We start from the raw sequence: 19852 nt of genomic DNA, 5'->3' as shown, positions 1-19852 counted from the left end.
CTGAGAGGATAGGGGGCCATTTCTACATCCAAATCAGGTGCCATTGTGCATTATTATGGGCGACTACCACCTCTAATGCAGACGGAAATGTGCACTATGAGGAGCTCTTGGGCTGCAAAGGACCAATATATTATTCTTGCACAGGGGCCCATATATTGTTCTTGCACGGGGGCCCATATATTGTTCTTGCACGGGGGCCCATATATTGTTCTTGCACAGGGACCCGTATATTGTTCTTGCACAGGGACCCGTATATTGTTCTTGCACAGGGACCCATATATTGTCCTTGCACAGGGGCCCATATATTGTTCTTGCACATGGACCCATATATTGTCCTTGCACAGGGGCCCATATATTGTTCTTGCACAGGGGCCAATATATTGTTCTTGCACAGGGTCCATATATTGTTCTTGCACAGGGGCCCATATATTGTTCTTGCACAGGGGCCCATATATTGTTCTTGCACAGGGAACTATATATTGTGCTTGCACAGGGACCCATATATTGTCCTTGCACGGGGGCCCATATATTGTTCTTGCACAGGGACCCATATATTGTTCTTGCACAGGGGCCCATATATTGTTCTTGCACAGGGGCCCATATATTGATCTTGCACAGGGGCCAATATATTGTTCTTGCACAGGGGCCCATATATTGTTCTTGCACAGGGGCCCATATATTGTTCTTGCACAGGGGGCAATATATTGTTCTTGCACAGGGACCCATATATTGTTCTTGCACAGGGGCCCATATATTGTTCTTGCACAGGGTCCCATATATTGTTCTTGCACAGGGACCTATATATTGTTCTTGCACAGGGGTCCATATATTGTTGTTGCACATGTTCCCATATATTGTTCTTGCACAGGGACCCATATATTGTTCTTGCACAGGGACCCATACATTGTTCTTGCACAGGGACCTATATATTGTTCTTGCACAGGGACCCATATATTGTTCTTGCACAGGGACCTATATATTGTTCTTGCACAGGGACCCATATATTGTTCTTGCACAGGGACCCATATATTGTTCTTGCACAGGGACACATATATTGTTCTTGCACAGGGGCCCATATATTGTTCTTGCACAGGGACCTATATATTGTTCTTGCACAGGGACCTATATATTGTTCTTGCACAGGGACCTATATATTGTTCTTGGACAGGGACCTATATATTGTTCTTGCACAGGGACCTATATATTGTTCTTGCACAGGGACCTATATATTGTTCTTGCACAGGGACCTATATATTGTTCTTGCACAGGGACCTATATATTGTTCTTGCACAGGGACCTATATATTGCTCTTGCACAGGGGCCCTTTTCTGTCTGTGTCCATTTTTGAAAACTATATATCCCCTATCTTTCTCATGTTGCGGCTTTGCTCGCTGCGCAGTGTAGTAAGCCTGGACTTCTCTTTTTGGTAAGAGTCATGATGTGCGGCTCCTCGTATCTATAACTGCCACATCCTGCAGCAGTGAATTATCCGGCTGTGCTCTGCTTTCTCAGCACTGCTGTGGGGGAGCCGTCCTGCAGAGGAAGCTTGTGCAGAACTCACACTGAGAAATGCTGGAGATACCTGTGTGCTGGGGGGGCTGTCATCCAGGGGAGCGCACGCCTGGCACCTACATTCACCGACTGTAAAATTCCAACAACATATTCCCCTTCCCTGCTGCAGTCACAAAGTGTAAAGCCAAATTCCAGGAGGGTAAGAACAAGATTGGGAGCTGAGCCATAATATTCCATATTCTGATACATTACTGTGTAGCGCAACAAATGTATAAATGCTTCATAATACTGATTGTATCAGTTTGCATCACAGGTGTAACCATTTGATTCCCACAGGTTTTTAGTAGTGGTAAGTCCTTGTGCACACAATGCGTTTTTTTTAAATGCAGATTTGGTGCAGATTGTGGCTCAAATCATCTGCATTCCTATCCTTACGCCAGCAAAGTCTATGAGAATTCTGAAGTGATGTGCGCTCGCTACTTATTTTTTCCATGCAGATTTGGCAATTGTTGGTACATTTTTTCCTGCATTTTCCACCAATTGACTTCATTAAAAAAAATGCACGGCACAAAAACGCACAAAAAACACTTTTTTTGGTGCGTTTTTCTGCCTTAAGGTGCAGATTTCATGCAGAAAATGTCTGCACCAAATCTGCAAGGAAAAAAGCCTCAATGTGTGCACTACACTTCAGGATTCTCATTGACTTTGCTGACATAAGGATTTGTGTAACGCTTACGGCCGGTGTAGAGGCAGCGAGCGGTATTAGTGGACCCACTGGACCACAGAGGTGACCCGGTTTTATCCCTTTTCTTGGAGGGGCTTAACTAAGCGCCTACCACGAGGCAAGCGCCAGGTACCACTCCCTGGTCAGTGACTGGGACTGTTGCAGCTGACCCCCAGGACAGGTGACGGACTCAGGTAAAGGCGGGATGACTGAGGCAGGCTGGACAGGTGGGTATGGTGGGCACGTCAGGGACAGGCAGCTATGGGAAGGTAGATTCAGGTATAGGTAATGGACACTAGGATAAGGAAACCTGACAACTAGCTGGACACTAACTCAAGGTGGTGCGCAGGCACCTCCCCTAACGGGTGGGTGCCTTAAATACATAGGCGTCTTAGGCCTCTTTCACACTGCCGTGAAAAAAAAAACCAACACATTTTATACGGACTTGTAAGAGGTGCGTATGGCCTTCCGTGTGCCGTGATTTCGGCAAATGAGTGTTCTCCGTGTGCAATCCGTGAAAAAAGCGATAAAAACACAGTGTGCACACAGCCTTACGCTAGTTGTGAACATGGCCTTATGCTGTAAATCTGCCCTATTAAAAAAAAAAAAAAAAAGCACCAAAAAATGAGGAAAAAATGCTAGAATTTTTTTCCAAATGTGTTTTTTGGAGTGTAAAATAAACGTGCCAGAAAAAGTGTGTTAAGTAGCTGAAGATTTGCTCTGATTTCCAGCGATGGAACTTCTGGGCTCTTTCTTGCTCCTTTCTGATTGAATTTCTTTGTTTGCAGATCTCCTTAGAGCGGTTTGGTAATCTGCAGCTCTCATTGCCGGGAAGAGAAGGTTGTTTTTTTTTCCTGATCCTTGCGTAAAGTTTTCTGCTGTAATGATTAACAAGGAGGATCCTTGAACTGTCGCTCTCGTAGGATCGGCTGCAGGTTTTCTCTTTTTGCACTCTCCAGCCTGCGCAGGAGGATCCTGAATGACATCTCCAGACAAGGTGAGCAGCCGGCATTACTGATCATAGAAGCTTCTAGGTATGAGAAGTCCACGGTCCAGTTGGCTGCCGCCGTGGCCCCTAATATTGCACCGTCCATGACCAAATTCTGCACGGATCATCCTGACAAATAAGATCTGCTGAATCAAAAGGGAGACTTGTCTCATAAAGTAGTATATTATGGGGGGAAATCAGGTGTTTGCTCTCCCATCTGTAGAGACAGAGACCCTGATTCCAGCACTGTGTCACTTATTGAGGTTTTTGCTGTCATTTTGATAAAATCACTATTCTCTCTACTGTAGATCTAGCAGTTATACAGAGCTCATGTATATTCTGGACTACCTGCCAGCACACAAAGTAGTCCTGTAGTGATAATCTCCTGATGATTAAACCTTGATTTTATAAATACTAAACTAAGCAGCTCAGTAAGGCTGCTTTCAGACATCAGTTTTTTGCCATCAGGCACAACATGATGTGTAATATATATATATATATATATATATATATATATACACACACACACCGTATTTTTCGCTTTATAAGACGCACCCGATTATTAGACGCACCCCCAAATTTGGTGAAGGAAAAGAGAATTTTTTTTTAATGTTAAATGGGGTCCATCTTATAATGCCAGTGTCCGTCTTAGGCTACTTTCACACATCCGGTTTGAGCAGTGCGGCTCAATCCGGCTGTGCAAGCTATGCAACGGATGCGGCGAACACACCGCATCCTTTGCATAAGTTTTTACATGTGGCACGTCCGTTTTTTTTTGGTTGCGGCATGCTACTGAGCATGCGCAGTGGAAGAAACCGCATGCGGCGGCCGGATGCGTTTTTTCCGCATCACGCCGCATCCGGCATGCATTGAAAAATGCGCCGCAGCGGCCGGATGCGGCGCGATGCGGGTTTTTTGCCGGAGCAAAAAACGTTGCAGGCAACGTTTCATCCGGCCGCGGCATCGGCTAAATCTGCCGCATGCGGCAAAAACCGGACCGACCACAAACCCATGCGGCACAATACGGCACTAATGTAAGTCTATGCAAAAAAAAACCCAACCGGCGGCAAAAAAAACGGTTGTGGTTTTTCTGCAGAGCGCCGTATTGTGCCGCAGAGCAAATACCGGATGTGTGAAAGTAGCCTAACAAATTATATAGGGTATATATCCCTCATAGCCCCCCATCCTAAAATTAGCCCCCCTTAATCTGGATATGGCCCCCATAAATTGAATATAGCCCCCTTGTGCTGGGACACGTCCCCCAGTGATGCCACATGTCCCCCATTGATGACACACATCCCCTATTGCTGGCACATGTCCCCTATTTATGGCACATGTCCCCCTGTGCTGGCACGCGTCCCCTATTGCTGGCAGCCTGGCACAAGTCTCCTATTGCTGGCACACGTCCCCTATAGCTGGCACATGTCCCCTGCAGCTGGCACAGGTCTCCTATAGATGGCACACGTCTCCTACAGCTGGCACAGGTCTCCTATGGATGGCACACGTCTCCTACAGCTAGCAAAAGTCTCCTATGGATGGCACATGTCCCCTACAGCTGGCACAGGTCTCCTGTAGATGGCTCACGTCTCCTACAGCTGGCACAGGTCTCCTATGGATGGCACTCGTCCCCTACAGCTGGCACAGGTCTCCTATAGATGGCACACTTCTCCTACAGCTGGCACAGGTCTCCTATAGATGGTACACACCTCCTACAGCTAACACAGGTTTCCTATGGATGGCACACGTCCCCCTGTGCTGCCCATGGCCCCTATAGATGGCACACCTCCCCTGTGTTAGATATGGCCCCCATACTGCTGCCCATGGCCACTATAAATGTCACACCTCTCCTGTGTTAGATATGGCCCCCATACTGCTGCCCATGGTCACTATAGATGTCACACCTCCCCTGTGTTAGATATGGCCCCCATACTGCTGCCATAGTAAAATAAAACACTCTTTCCTTACCTTCTCCAGCGCTGTCCCTCCTCTTGTCTCCCTCCTTGTGGTTGAGCTCCGACCTCCTCCACTTCCTGGTTCTTGGTGCCGGTCATGTGATCGGCACAGCAGAGTGATATCATCTCTGCGTGCCTGATGACAGCGGCAGCTGTCAGCTGGAGATCAGCACTGGAGGTAAGTAAAGCTTTTTTTTTTTATTTTACTATGGGCAGCAGTATGGGGGCAATATCTAACATCAAAGGGGGGCGCAGACAGATATAATATGCGCCGCTGCCCCAGCCCATCACCACGGTGCGGTTTCAGCACCACGGTGATGGACAGCTGCAGTGCATATTATATGAGCGGGAGGAGGAGATCAAAGGCTCCCTCCCGCAGCTTCACCAGCCCCCAGCACCACTCCAGAGCTGCCCCCACCTCCCCTGGACCCTGCAGTATGTATCTTATAAAGCGAAAATACGGTATATATATTTTTTTTTTTTAATTATGCCTTGCCATTGTTGTGATCTTAGTGGTCAAAGTATTTGGATTTCACAAAAGTTATCAGAGTTTTTCCTGGGGGCGTGTAGTTCTTCTCCCTGTGTGAGTGGCCCAATCATAAGCAAGCAGCACACAGAGCAGAACAAGAACACGCCCCCCACCATAGCTTAGGTTTCTCAATGTGTGAGATGTAAGGATACAACTCTGATCACCTGGTCTAGCTTCCTCCATGATTAGAAAGTGTTGAGAGATTAGAGCACAGATTACTGACACCTCTCAGATAATGTCCCTGAGTGGGTGAGGTGGAGCACAACTGAGTTTAGTTGTGTCACATTACAGACTCCTTTTATCATCTCTCCTCCTCTCTAGGATTGTCAGCTCTGTTGTACTGTCCCTCCCTCCCACACACAGCCTGTCCGGCGATAAGTTAGTTATGTCTGTTGTGCTCAAACCAACTTTTGAGCTCAACTGAAATAAGTGTGATTCATCTCTAGAAAGGCACTACAGCAAAGCCAACAGTGCTAGAGATTAAGAGATGTGATAGAAGGGTTTGTAATGAGACACATCTAAACTCAGTTGTACTCCTTCTCCACCATAGGGACCATTTTTGAAAGGTAAGCCATCTGTGGTCTGATCTTCCAACATCTAATCATGCAGGAGGTTAGACCAGGAGATCAGAGCTGTATCATTACATCTGATACACTGAATAATCTAAGCTATGGTGGAGGTGAGTTCTTTTTCAGTCTGTTGCTGCTTGTTCTACTCTATAAAATACAAGACCAATGATCCAGTTGGACTTTTCCCAATAATTTTTTTCCCTTTCTTTCAGCCGAAATATTCCGGTCACGATGCTGCTGAGAGCCCTGTTTTGCTTCCTCCTGGTTGGCTCCGTTGCGGTCGTCTGTAAGGAGAGTAAAGGCCATATATCTGTAGTACTTCTCGGGGCCACTGGTGATTTGGCCAAGAAATATCTGTGGCAGGGTCTGTTCCAGTTATATCTAAATGAGGTCAATAGTGGCCATAGCTTCAGCTTCCATGGAGCGGCTCTGACTCCTCCGGAAAAGGCAGAGACATTACTATTCAATGCACTGAAGGCCCTGAGCTGCCCGGCAGACGTTCACCCCGATAAGTGCGCCCTCGTCAAGGACCAGTTTCTGAAACTGACCCGCTACCGGCAGCTGAAAACCGCCGATAACTACACCGCGCTGCACCAGGACATACTGACGTCGCTGGCGCAGGAGGGTCTCCATGAGGCCGGCAGGTTGTTCTACTTATCCGTTCCACCATTTGCGTACGCCGATATTGCACAGCACATCAATGGCAGCTGCCGCCCACCACCTGGTGCCTGGCTCCGCATAGTGCTGGAGAAACCTTTCGGCCATGACTACGAGTCGGCGCTGAATCTGGTCAATGTTATGCAGACGTACTTCAGAGAAGAGGAGATCTACAGAGTCGACCATTACCTGGGAAAACAGGTGAGATATTGGCCACTCTGTAGGTGTAGTATCCGGACTCGCCTAGCTCAGCGATTGTTATATAAGCAATTGCCAGATGTATTTACCTCTATGTGAGCGTCTGTCTCCCTGTGCTGTGGATCAATGACCTCCGCAACGGACACGTTTTGTGGTACGTTCAATACTGGGAGTGTTTTGTGTCAGAAATGTCCGACACTGGTGTAAAATACCAGAGTATGAAGCTTCACTAACATGGCCACTATACAGCTGACGAAGCTGTGCTGTTCTGCTGCGCAACTGATTACACCTGGCCGTAGTAATAGCTGATTGGTGGGGGTGCCAAAAATTTACACCCCTGCAAATCTAATATTGATACCCTATCCTATTCATAGGCTGTCAATATAAAAGTGGATAACCCCTTTTAAAATTGCTCTTTTACAGAAAAGCATAATTTTTCTACCCTCTTCCCCTACAATAAGCTAAAACTGCTTTTAGTACACATAGCAGTCTAATATGTGCAGGAACTGTCCCTAATCTTATACTCAATAACTAACCATTTGCTATTTTTTAGTACAGGGTGTTTTTTTTTGTTTTTTTTTTATCAGCATCCTGTCAGCACCATAGGTGCTGGAACATTCATTCCCCTCTTTTGCGCCAATAGCTTGAACTAAAATGCCACCTATGTTATGCCTGGACATAGCTTTGCAGACCGGACACCCAGTGCAGATAGAGACCGACCCTCCTCCTCTTCCAGCATAGATTTATTTCCATTATTTATTTCCAAGTCGTTTTTCCTGTAGACCGTGGAGCAGATTCTTCCCTTCCGACGTCGGCACCAAAAACACCTAGATCTGATATGGAACAGACACCACGTGGAGAGAGTGGAGATTGTAATGAAGGAAACAGTCGACGCAAAAGGTATTTCTATTCCTTTGCCTTGTCTTAGAAAATGACTTATGGAGGTTCCGAATGGATATCTAAGCTGCAATGCCCTGCTCATGAGGTAAGAGACATCTAATCAGGAGAACTATACTACATTTCTAATTGGAGGTGTTTGCTAATATTATTACTCCTACTATATATTGGGATAGGATCCTGGAGATGGGAATACCCCTTTAATACAGTGTGCCAGTGTGCACGTTGTCGGCAGCACATCCCCTCTGCTGCCGACAATGCTTTTAATGGCCAACGATCCAATCACTATGTTGCTCATTTATCGTGCTTTACTCACCCTTCCCAGGTCCGGTGCTGAGTCTCTGCCCCTACAGTCCCAGGTCTGTTATTGTCTGCAGAGCTGATGTCACGTTGACACTCGCTGCAGCCAATCATTGAGCTCAGCGGCGCTGCCTGAGTCGATGCCATGAGCTGCTAAGCTCATCCATTGGCTGCAATAAGTAACAGACACTGAGAACAGTGGCAGAGACTCTGTGCTGGACCCGGGGAGGGGAAGTAAAGCACAGTTTGTTTTTCTTTTTAAAAACAAACTGCAGCTGGTGGATATTGGGCTTCTGAAACCACCTTAATAAAATAATGTCCCATAGACTTGTATATATTGTAATTTACCACTTTGCACACTATCCTAATTGTCCTCCCCCCCCCCCCTTTAAGGGTTATACCCATCTCCAAGATCTTATCCTAATATGTAGTAGGTGCAATAATATTAGCATATATTTCCAATTCGAAATTTAGTTTACTTCTCTTAATATAGCCGTGTCACGACAGGTTACGATCTCATGTGCAGGGCATTGTAGCTTAGGTATCCAAGGTTACGACCTCATGTGCAGGGTATTGCAGCTTAGGTATCCAAGGTTATGACCTCATGTGCAGGGTATTGCAGCTTAGGTATCCAAGGTTATGACCTTATGTGCAGGGTATTGCAGCTTAGGTATCCAAGGTTATGACCTTATGTGCAGGGTATTGCAGCTTAGGTATCCAAGGTTATGACCTCATGTGCAGGGTATTGCAGCTTAGGTATCCAAGGTTATGACCTTATGTGCAGGGTATTGTAGCTTAGGTATCCAAGGTTATGACCTTATGTGCAGGGTATTGCAGCTTAGGTATCCAAGGTTATGACCTCATGTGCAGGGTATTGCAGCTTAGGTATCCAAGGTTATGACCTCATGTGCAGGGTATTGCAGCTTAGGTATCCAAGGTTACGACCCCATGTGTAGGGTATTGCAGCTTAGGTATCCAAGGTTATGACCTCATATGCAGGGCATTGCAGCTTAGGTATCCAAGGTTATGACTCCATGTGCAGGGCATTGCAGCTTAGGTATCCAAGGTAATGACCTCATGTGCAGGGCATTGCAGCTTAGGTATCCAAGGCTACGACCACAAGCAACTAACTGTCACTAAATGAGTGGTCATAACCTTGGATACCTAAGCTGCAATGCCCTGCACATGAAGTAAGTGATATAATTAATCATGAGAACTATACTACATTTCTAATTGGTGGGATTTGCTAATATTATTATTATTATTATTATTATTATTACACCTACTACATATTGGACGGGAATATCTCTTTAAGCCATAGGCCTGTGTGAGCAACAAATTATGGGTAAAGCAGAGCTGTGCTCCCCATCGGCTACATTGTTATATGAAATGTGGAACGTCTCCAGTTTTGGGTCACAGGAGACGTTTCCAAGCTTTCCCTTTATTACTTTGATACCATGACTTTAAATACTGATAAAAAGATCCTTAAAGGGGTATTCCCATCTCCAAGATCCTATCCTAATATGTAGTAGGTGTAATAATAAAAATATTAGAAAATACCTCCAATTAGAAATGTAGTATAGTTCTCCTGATTCACTGTCGTTACCTCATGCTCAGAGCATTGCAGGACCTTAGGTTTCCATAGTTACGACCACTCATAGTCACAGTCAGTTAGTTGCTAGTGGTCGTAACCATGGATACCTGGTTTTGCAATGCCCTGCACATGAGGCAAGCGATATAGTGAATCAGGAAAACTATACTACATTTCTAATTGGAGGTATTTTCTAATATTATTACACCTACTACATATTGGGATAGGATCTTGGAGATTGGAATAACCCCTTTTAATTCTCACTTTTCGGGGGTGTACAGGCCGCACCAGCTTTTATGAAGAATACGGGGTCATAAGGGACGTTATCCAGAACCACTTGACAGAAATCTTGACCTTGTTGGCGATGGAAGTTCCCCGAAACCTCAGTAACTCAGACGACGTCCTGAGAGCGAAGCTGGAATTACTGGGCTCCCTCCAGTCTCCGGAACACAACAGCGCCGTCACCGGTCAGTATCAGAACTACCTGCCGCAGGTGAGGGAGGAGACGGAGAAGAACCCAAATTATTTTACCAAGACGCAGACATTTGCCGGTGAGTTGCCTTTAGAAAACTCTTCTTTGCAGAACAATAGGTTTCCTTACACAGCACCACAGACTTCTGCACGGGGACATAATAAAGGCCAAAATCTTATGCTAATTCCTGACTAATGTGCCAAGACCGGCCGGGTACTCATGGCTGCTTTTGGCCGTGACCACTAGCCGTGCTCGCTCTTGAGCTTTTCAGCACAATATCCAGACAGGAGTAATATTAGTGGTAAGTTTTGCCATAGCCTGTTATGAAGTTTCCATCGAGCTTTACCACAACACATCCCGCCCTGCACTGTCCAAGCTCGGCCCCTCAAGCCGGAACTGGCCCGAAAACGCCAAATATATTAACATTTTTGTGCATGCTATACACCGTGTTTCCCCCAAAATAAGACAATGTCTTATATTATTTTTTTCACCGAAAAATGCCCTAGCGCTTATTTTCAAGGTAACACGGGATGGGGGTAAGTTTACGCCCCAAAAAGGTAGACCCCCCAAGAGAATCATACATGCCAGACCCCAGACATCTGCTCACTCCCAGGTCCTTCTGTCATTCTCGGCGGGCGCTCCCAGCAGCTATGCTGCAGTGATCCTCCCCTCCGACCAGCGCTCACACACATCAGATTGCATCGATGCGTTCCGCCCCAGGTCCTCGATGCGTTCCACTGCAGTCCCTAGATGCGTTCCGCCGCAGGTCCTCAATGCACTCCGCCACAGGTGCTTTATGCGTTCCGCCGTAGGTCCTCTATGCATTCTGCCGCAGGTTCCCTATGCGTTCTGCTGCAGGTCCCCCTATGTGTTCCGCCGCAGGTCCCCCTATGCGTTCCGTCGCAGGTCCCCCTATGCGTTCCGTCGCAGGTCCCCTATGCGTTCCATCGCAGGTCCCCTATGCGTTCTGTCGCAGGTCCCCTATGCGTTCCGTCGCAGGTCCCCTATGCGTTCCGTCGCAGGTCCCCTATGCGTTCCGCCGCAGGTCCCCTATGCGTTCCGCCGCAGGACCCCTATGCGTTCCATCGCAGGTCCCCTATGCGTTCCATCGCAGGTCCCCTATGCGTTCCATCGCAGGTCCCCTATGCGTTCCGTTGCAGGTCCCCTATGCGTTCCGCCGCAGGACCCCTATGCGTTCCGCCGCAGGTCCCCTACGCGTTCCGCTGCAGGTCCTCATGCTGCACTGCATCCTAGGTTGCCCTGCCAGCCGTAAGCAATAGGTATCACTGGATGTTGTGTGTGTGTGTGTGTGTGTGTGTGTGTGTGTGCAATATTATGTGTGTGGGTGTGTATTCCACCACAGGTCCTTGATGCGTTCTACTGCAGGTCCTCCCGTTCAGCATCTGGTATGATTGTGGGGTCTTCTTTTGTCTATCTTTTGGGGGTATCTGCTTTCTACAATCAAGTGTCCTTTTAGCTGCATATACACTTCACTATTGAACTGCAACTATAGCTTATTTTCGGGGAAGGGCTTATATTTAGGCCTCACGCCGAAAAGGCTGAAACATGTTAGGGTAGGGTTAGGGTTACGGTAGGGTTTATTTTTGGGGAAACATGGTAGTTTGCACAAAAATGTGGAAACTTTTCAAAGTGTTTTACTCCCGAATTCCAGGCGTAAACACTTCAACGAATCGAAGCATGGGTCATTTTGATGAGTTTTTGGAACAGAAACTGAGTGGGGAGATTTCTGCTCCAAAAAAAAAAACCCTCAGTGTGAACATGTCCTTAAAGAATCTTGAAAGATTTTTTTTTTGTTTTTTTTTTCTCCCTCCATGAAGCGTCTTTTTTATTTTTTTGCAGCATTGTGACTGGATAATGTTTAGTTAGGAGATCCTTCCATCTGAATCTGTTCCATAGAAGTGACATGTCCTTTTTTTTTTTCTACTAGGCATTTCTCAAAACCAGGTCAGGATAAAAAGACGCTGAGAAAAATTTCTACAAGAACCTACAGATTATATTTGTGATAAAAATTATTAGAATATTTCAAGCATTTTTGAAGCTGTTTGAGACCCCTTTCAGACATCCGTGTTTAATCAGGTACAAGCCACACACATCGGTATGGTCATACATGTGACATCAGTGTGACTGACACGTACCGGAGAAAGCAGAGGTCTTTGAAATAAAAAGATTTATTCACTTGTATCCAGCGCTGTTTTCTTCGGCTCTGCTGCCTCCCGCTCCTGACCACCGCTCATTATACTCATTGATTACTCACTGCACTGGGGACCTGCAAGCCGGAGCAGCGACGGGGATAGTACCAAGCACAGCAACGCCAAAGAGAACATCGGGGACAGCATCACTTGGGACATCATCAGGGACCGCATCGCAGGTAACAGGTGAGTATGCTGCCAAAACTGTGTGTGCAGTGACGTCTAGGAGGTCATCGGAGTTCCCAATGAACTTGGATGACCTCCTGATGACACCCTGGCGACATCTGCGCTACAGCGGGTGTCACGAAGGTGACTTCACGGGTTCATCAGAGTTCATTGGGAACTCCGATGACCTCCTGGACGTCACTGCACACACACTGCTTGCTGAATACTCACCTGTCACCGGCAATGCGGCCCCCAATGTTCTCTCAGGCACTGCTGTCCCCAGCGATGCTCCGGCTTCCAGGCCCAAGCTGCAGTGAATAATCAATGTATAATGAGCAGGGGTCAGGAGCGGGAGGCAGCAGAGCCGAAGAAAACAGTGCTGGATACAGGTGAATATAGAAGATCTTTTTATTTCACAGACCCGTGTTCTCTCCGGTACCTGTAACACTGATGTCACATGGATCACATCAGTATGCGATCTGTGTGACACCCGTGCTGCCAGAGAAAAAAAGGACATGTCTCCGTGTGTGCGTGCGGGGCCACGCGACTGGTATGAAAACAAGTACATGTGTGTAACTCCAGAGACTAACATGGGTACATGTGGCATCCGTGTTAAAAATGGATGTCACACGTACCTGAAACACGGACGTCTGAGGGGGCCTTATGGAAGATTTTGGAGTGGATCAGGTCCAAAAAACTGAGCCTTATTCTTGTCAGTGGGACGTGTCCCCAACGTGGCTACCATTTATTACTCCATTACTGTTCCTATGAGAAGGAGGATAGTTGTTCCCAGTTGTTACTTTATTCATAGATTTCCAGGAATAAAGGGGGCTTTACACGCTACGATATCGTTAGTTTTCTCGTCGGGGTCACGCCGTTAGTGACGCACATCCGGCGCCATTAACGATATCGCAGCGTGTGACACTTTTGTGCGACCTAAAACGATCGCAAAAGTGGCAAAAATTGTTTGCCGTGGAGAGCTCGTCCTAAAACCAAATATCGTTTATTTCTAATTATCGATGTTGTTCCTCGTTCCTGCGGCAGCACACATCGCTAGGTGTGACACCGCAGGAGCGAGGAACATCTCCTTACCTGCGTCCACCGGCAATGCTGAAGGAAGGAGGTGGGCGGCATGTTGCGTCCCGCTCATCTCCGCCCCTCCACTTCTATTGGACGCCTGCCGTGTGACGTCGCTGTGATACCAAACGACCCACCCCCTTAGAAAGGAGGCGGATCGCCGGCCAGAGCGACGTCGCAGGACAGGTAAGCCGTGTGACGGGGGAGCGCGATTTTGTGCGCGACGGGCAGCGATATGCCTGTGTCGCACAAACAAGGGGGCGGGTACGCAAGATAGCGATATAGTCACCGATATCGCTCCCGTGTAAAGCCCACTTGAGTCTGAGTACTAGGAAAAAATCTCTAGTATCTAATTGTAAATGCAGGAACATTGAAACTTAGGACAGACCACCTTTTTGAGAAGACCAGATTTAGGTTCTACTATATATGATACATAATGCCCCTCGGTCCCAAAAGTAAATTTTTCCAATGCAATTTTGTGTGGTTTTCTCGCCAAGGTCTCGCTGTTTTTTCAGTATTGAAGCTATGTGCACAGAGAGTTTTTCAAGGAGTTTTTAGAGATGAAACTCTTCAAATCTTCCTCCAAACCCCTTGAAAATCTTTATTTTCTGCTCCAAAGCCTCAGTAAAAAGATTCCATAGCTTAACGTAGACTTGTCCAAAGAGCTGACCATTTTTCTTTGACTGTTTTGGTGCATTCCGTGTTGTGTTTTTGACTCTTCGTTTCCATTTTGAAGGTGTCCTTATCTATATTGACAATGCTCGATGGGAAGGAGTGCCGTTTCTCCTGGTTTCTGGAAAGGACCTGGACGAGAGGACATCTTACGTCAGAGTGGTCTTTAAAGATAATTCGTTTTGTGTTCAAAAAGAATCGACGGAAGAAACGGTAAAAAGTTCGTGTCAACCCAAACAGATCATCTTCCACATTGGAAACGGGGCCCTGAATTTTCCAGCTGTTCTAGTTTCACGGGGTCTTTTCAAGCCAAGTCTTCCCTTAAGCCAATGGAAGGAGGCATCGGAACTCCCCAGCATCTCATTTTTTGGACAGTCTATCCATGATTATTATGTGTATTGTCCAATTCAAGAAAAAGATGCTTACACCGTGCTGATATCAAATATCTACCGTGGAAGGAAGGGCTCCTTCGTCACTTCCAAGAACCTGCTAGCTTCTTGGAAGTTCTGGACTCGACTGCTGCAAAGTGTGGACAACCAGACGCCCAGGATCTACCCCGGAGGAGCAGATACCGGGGCATTGCTGGACTTTGTGATAGAACAGAGGGGTCTACGCTTTGTTATAAAGGAGGACGTAGAGCTTTTGGGTATGGACCAAAAAATGAATACATTTGCTTCTGCCCAGTCCATCTTCCTAGGTAACACCATGGTGTCTAACTGGGCAGAGCCGCTCATACAGAAATTGGCAGAAGACATCCAAACAGCTGCTGAAGAGGCCATCAAGAGTAAAGGAACCTTCCACTTGGCTCTCTCCGGAGGCTCCAGTCCCATTGCTTTGTTTGAAAGGTTGTCTAAGCACCATTACGGCTTCCCCTGGAAAAATACTCACTTGTGGATGGTGGATGAGAGGTGTGTGCCTTTCACAGACACAGACTCTAATTTCGGAAACCTTGAAAGACATCTCTTGCAGCGGGTGAGGGTCCCCTATGTGAATATACACCCTATGCCGGTGCACAGGAACCAGAGACTCTGCGCCGAGGAGGACAAGGGTGCCGAGGAGTATGCACAAGAAATATCTGCTCTTGTGAGCAATTCCAGTTTTGACCTGGTACTTTTAGGCTTGGGGAATGACGGCCACACAGCTTCCATCTTCCCTGGCTACGATGATGGCATCACAGGTGATAAACTTGTGGTGTATTCAGAAAGTCCACAAAAGCCCACAAACCGGTTGAGCCTTAGCCTCCCACTCATTAATAAAGCCAAGAAAGTAGCTGTCCTTGTACTGGGTAAAGGGAAGCACGATATTGTAACCCTGATCAGCAGAGCGGAGCGTAAACCCAAGAAATGGCCAATCTTTGGCATAAATCCTGAATTTGGCCAGTTGGTTTGGTATATTGATTATGATGCTATGTTTAGATGAAATAATTTTATGATCTGATCCCCCAAGTGCCTTATGCGTGGTCTCTGTCACAGTCAGAGGGGCTTAAGTTCTCTAACTGTGTATCCACATCTGGGAAGTTTCACCTTCTCCAACTGTGGATCCACATTCAGGAGGTTTCACCTTCTCCAACTGCCGATCCAGATCCGGGAGGTTTCACCTTCTCCAACTGCCGATCCAAATCTGGGAGGTATCACCTTCTCCAACTGCGGATCCACATCCGGGAAGTTTTACCTTCTCCAACTGCGGATCCGCATCCGGGAAGTTTTACCTTCTCCAACTGCGGATCCACATCCGGGAAGTTTTACCTTCTCCAACTGCGGATCCGCATCCGGGAAATTTTACCTTCTCCAACTGCTGATCCACATCCGGGAAGTTTTACCTTCTCCAACTGCGGATCCACATCTGGGAAGTTTTACCTTCTCCAACTGCGGATCCACATCCGTAAGGTATCACCTTCTCCAACTGCGGATCCAAATCTGGGAGGTATCGCCTTCTCCAACTGTGGATCCACATCCGTAAGGTATCACCTTCTCCAACTGCGGATCCACATCCGGGAGGTATCACCTTCTCCAACTGTGGATCCACATCCGTAAGGTATCACCTTCTCCAACTGTGGATCCACATCCGGGAGGTATCACCTTCTCCAACTGCGGATCCACATCCGGGAGGTATCACCTTCTCCAACTGCGGATCCACATCCGGGAGGTATCACCTTCTCCAACTGTGGATCCACATCCGGGAAGTTTTACCTTCTCCAACTGCGGATCCACATCCGGGAAGTTTTACCTTCTCCAACTGCGGATCCAAATCCGGGAGGTTTTACCTTCTTCAACTGTGGATCCACATCCAGGGGGATTAATCTGTTTTTGTTTTTTTTTGGTTTTTTTTTTGTTTTTTAGTTTCCATTCACACACAGCATTAGTGAGCACTGAAGCTTTTACAGCCTTTTTTATCTACTTTTACATGACGTATCCCTAGAAATAATGTGACTTTTCTTCTCCCTTCATTGGCGGTTTACAAATGTAGGGGCGTATGCAGTTTCTAAAACGTTTATATCCCCACATCTGTGAGAAGATCACCCCCTTATCAGGATCATATATCCAGTGACAGATCATCACTATATAGATTATATACTTTCCATTCTTTATTTTTTTCAATTAGACCTATATGACTACTTATAAATGCAATTTTTGTTTTTTTGTTTTTTCTTTTTCTCCACAAGGTTATATTGCATTTCATTCCATCCATCTCCAATATTTCTGGTATGTTTAATGTGAAGTTGAAATGTGTTGGTGCCATCTATCTCCTTCCTACCATTCACCATACATGTCGGATGCATGTGTATGGAGTAAGGCTCAAGAGCAGAGCCTGCAACATATACATTGGGTGCCACCTGTATTGTACAACTGGCACCTGTCTCTAACTGCAGCGATCAGAGCTAACTCCGATTGCTGATGTTTAGCCACAGAGATACCGCAATATAGCACAAGGCTCAAGAGCGGAGCCGCCAGCATACACATTGGGTGCCTGCTGTATTATGCAACCAGCACCTGCCTCTAACTGCAGCGATCGGAGCTAACTCCAATCGCTGCTGTTTAACCACAGAAATCCTGCAATATATAGCTGGCGTCATCCATTCTGGTGCCCATCTTTCCATCGCCGTGATGCAACCGCAGGCCGCTGATTCTGAAGGCCTCCATCACCCCCTGGTATTTGGGGTTTTTTTTGTACTCCTATGAAGCCATTTCTTTTGGATAAGCAAGCTGAAGACCCTTAGAGAGACTAAAAAAAGAAAATAGGAAATTAAAAAAAGCAAGATTAGAAAAAAGTTTTTAACACACCGTTCCAAACCATTTCCCAATGTACAAATAAGAAAATAATAATATATAATAATAATAATAATAATAATAAAAATAATACGACTACAACACTCTGAAAATATTAAATAAATTACCCCTATGGAAAAAAAAAAGAATTGGAGCTCTAGATTTGCATTTTTCATTTGTTTTTCTTTTTTGGGTTGCTGCACATTTCTCCTTTAAAAAAAAAACAAAAAAAAAAACAATGAAAAAGCTATCAAAATAGCTTATTATTTGCATCATATTCTACAGCACCTGGTGTGATACCAATACACCCCCCTAAAGAAAATTTTGCTATCAATCTATAACAACACCTTCCAGTACGGAGTTACATTTACCTGAATGGCCTGTACTTAAATTTCTAAGAATGTTAATGTGAAATAGACCTCTGAATGTTACCGAATGACTACTGACTATCTCCAATATTTGTGTAAACTGTTAATGGTACAATTAACTAATATGAAATGATTTATTAGATAATGAGCTATTATTTAAATCTAGTTTTTATGTTATACTTTGTGTTGCAGTTTCAATACAATCAGTGTTTTATCAGCAGGAGATTATCACTACAGGACTAGGTCTCATGTGCAGTCTAGTCCTGCGCATCTGTGTAACCCCGCGCCCCCTGATTGGTAGCTTTTTGTGAATATAAAGTGTACACAGGAAGCTGCCAATCGGTGGTGTGGGCGGGGTTATACACAGCTCAGTATTCTGAGCACTATTACATCTTCAGCAGAGAAAATAGGGATTCTGTTAAAACTGCAACAAGCAGCCCATTAATTGACATAGATATCACTGAAATCGGGCTCTCTGCCCCTATGTCATGCCCCTCTCAGATTACATAGCACAAATCTGCTGACAGTTTGCTTTTCAGTGTATTTGTTAAACTTTTTTTCTTTCCAGTTTTTTACATCACTATCTGTATTTAAAAAAAAAAAATAAAGTGACCATAAGGCCTATTCTAGACTTTCTGTTTTGTACAGAAGACTTTTCAGCTATCTCATTATCATCCCAGATGTGGATTACAATGAAAGTTAACACCTTTTCATATAGTAGATAAGACAAGATCCATCACTGAAAAAGGAAAACCTCACAGCTCACCTCCTCCTTCTGTACAATAACTGATAACACCTCTATATACAGTAGATAACACCGGATCCACCATTCACAATATGTGATGTCACAGCTCACCTCCTCCTCCTTCTGTACAATAACTGATAAAACCTCTATATACAGTAGATAATACAGGATCCACCATTCGCAATAGGTGATGTCACAGCTCACCTCCTCCCCTCATGTACAATGACTGATATCACTGCTATATACAGTCGATAACACAGGATGCACTATTCACATTAGGTGATGTCACAGCTCACCTCCTCCCCCTCCTGTACAATGTACATGCACAGATTGGCAGCTCAGCAGGCTTCTACACAAGAGACAGGTCTGAGCCATGCTGTTGCTGCTAATATCCATGTACCCAGTAGGTCACTTTCTGTGGTCACATATCGCTTTTATCAGTTTCACGTTTGATGTGTGTACCTGTTTTATAGTATTTCCATCACAAACCTTTCCTGAATTGTGGGGTATTTTTTTATGAAATAAGTAAAAATGTGTTGCAGAAAAAGTAACGCACCATGTCAAATGTTTGTATTTTTCCAAAATAAATAGAATTATTTTTTTTGCTAAATTGAAATCTGTAATTTATTTTCTCTATTTGGAAGGATGTTCTTGTTCCGCTTCGTGGCCTTCTGATGAGGAGATTTGTGCACTCTGAAATATAGTAAGGTTGGATTTTTCGGTCGCACCTCACCATCATGTACAGTATATATAATATACAGTATGTGCTCCTGCTAGACAAATGGGGATGGCTGTGTTTAAAGTGAAGTCCATTGCAGTCATTACAGGAACATCAGGTTTTCATTAGTGTGAAAGTCGTAGCAGTTCTGTGGCGCAGGGTGGTTTTACCAGAAGTCACAATTTTTAATGAGTGGGCTCTACCATGCTCAGGTGCTCAGTACTGGTAACTAGTGATGAGCG

General features: G+C 45.6%; 1 protein-coding gene across 2 annotated transcripts in view; it reads left to right on the top strand.

The window, feature by feature from the left end:
* The window catches only part of H6PD (hexose-6-phosphate dehydrogenase/glucose 1-dehydrogenase), a 24778-nt gene extending 6906 nt beyond the window's left edge, over positions 1–17872 (top strand). Inside the window, exons 1-6 of one of the 2 annotated variants that reach the window (XM_075329361.1) lie at positions 1573–1711; positions 3025–3233; positions 6487–7132; positions 7912–8029; positions 10199–10468; positions 14578–17872. In XM_075329361.1, coding sequence (XP_075185476.1) covers positions 6506–7132; positions 7912–8029; positions 10199–10468; positions 14578–15932 — 2370 coding nt within the window. In that variant the 5' untranslated portion in view covers positions 1573–1711; positions 3025–3233; positions 6487–6505 and the 3' untranslated portion in view covers positions 15933–17872. Of the gene's footprint in view, positions 1–1572; positions 1712–3024; positions 3234–6486; positions 7133–7911; positions 8030–10198; positions 10469–14577 lie in introns of those variants that run through there. The other variant, XM_075329360.1, reaches the window with a different exon arrangement.
* The last annotated feature ends 1980 nt before the right edge of the window (positions 17873–19852 follow it).

The sequence above is a fragment of the Anomaloglossus baeobatrachus genome, chromosome 11 (genome assembly GCF_048569485.1).
Source record: "Anomaloglossus baeobatrachus isolate aAnoBae1 chromosome 11, aAnoBae1.hap1, whole genome shotgun sequence".
Taxonomy (NCBI): Eukaryota; Metazoa; Chordata; class Amphibia; order Anura; family Aromobatidae; genus Anomaloglossus; species Anomaloglossus baeobatrachus.
Note: the sequence above shows the minus strand (reverse complement) of the source record. Positions and strands in the feature narration are given on the sequence as shown.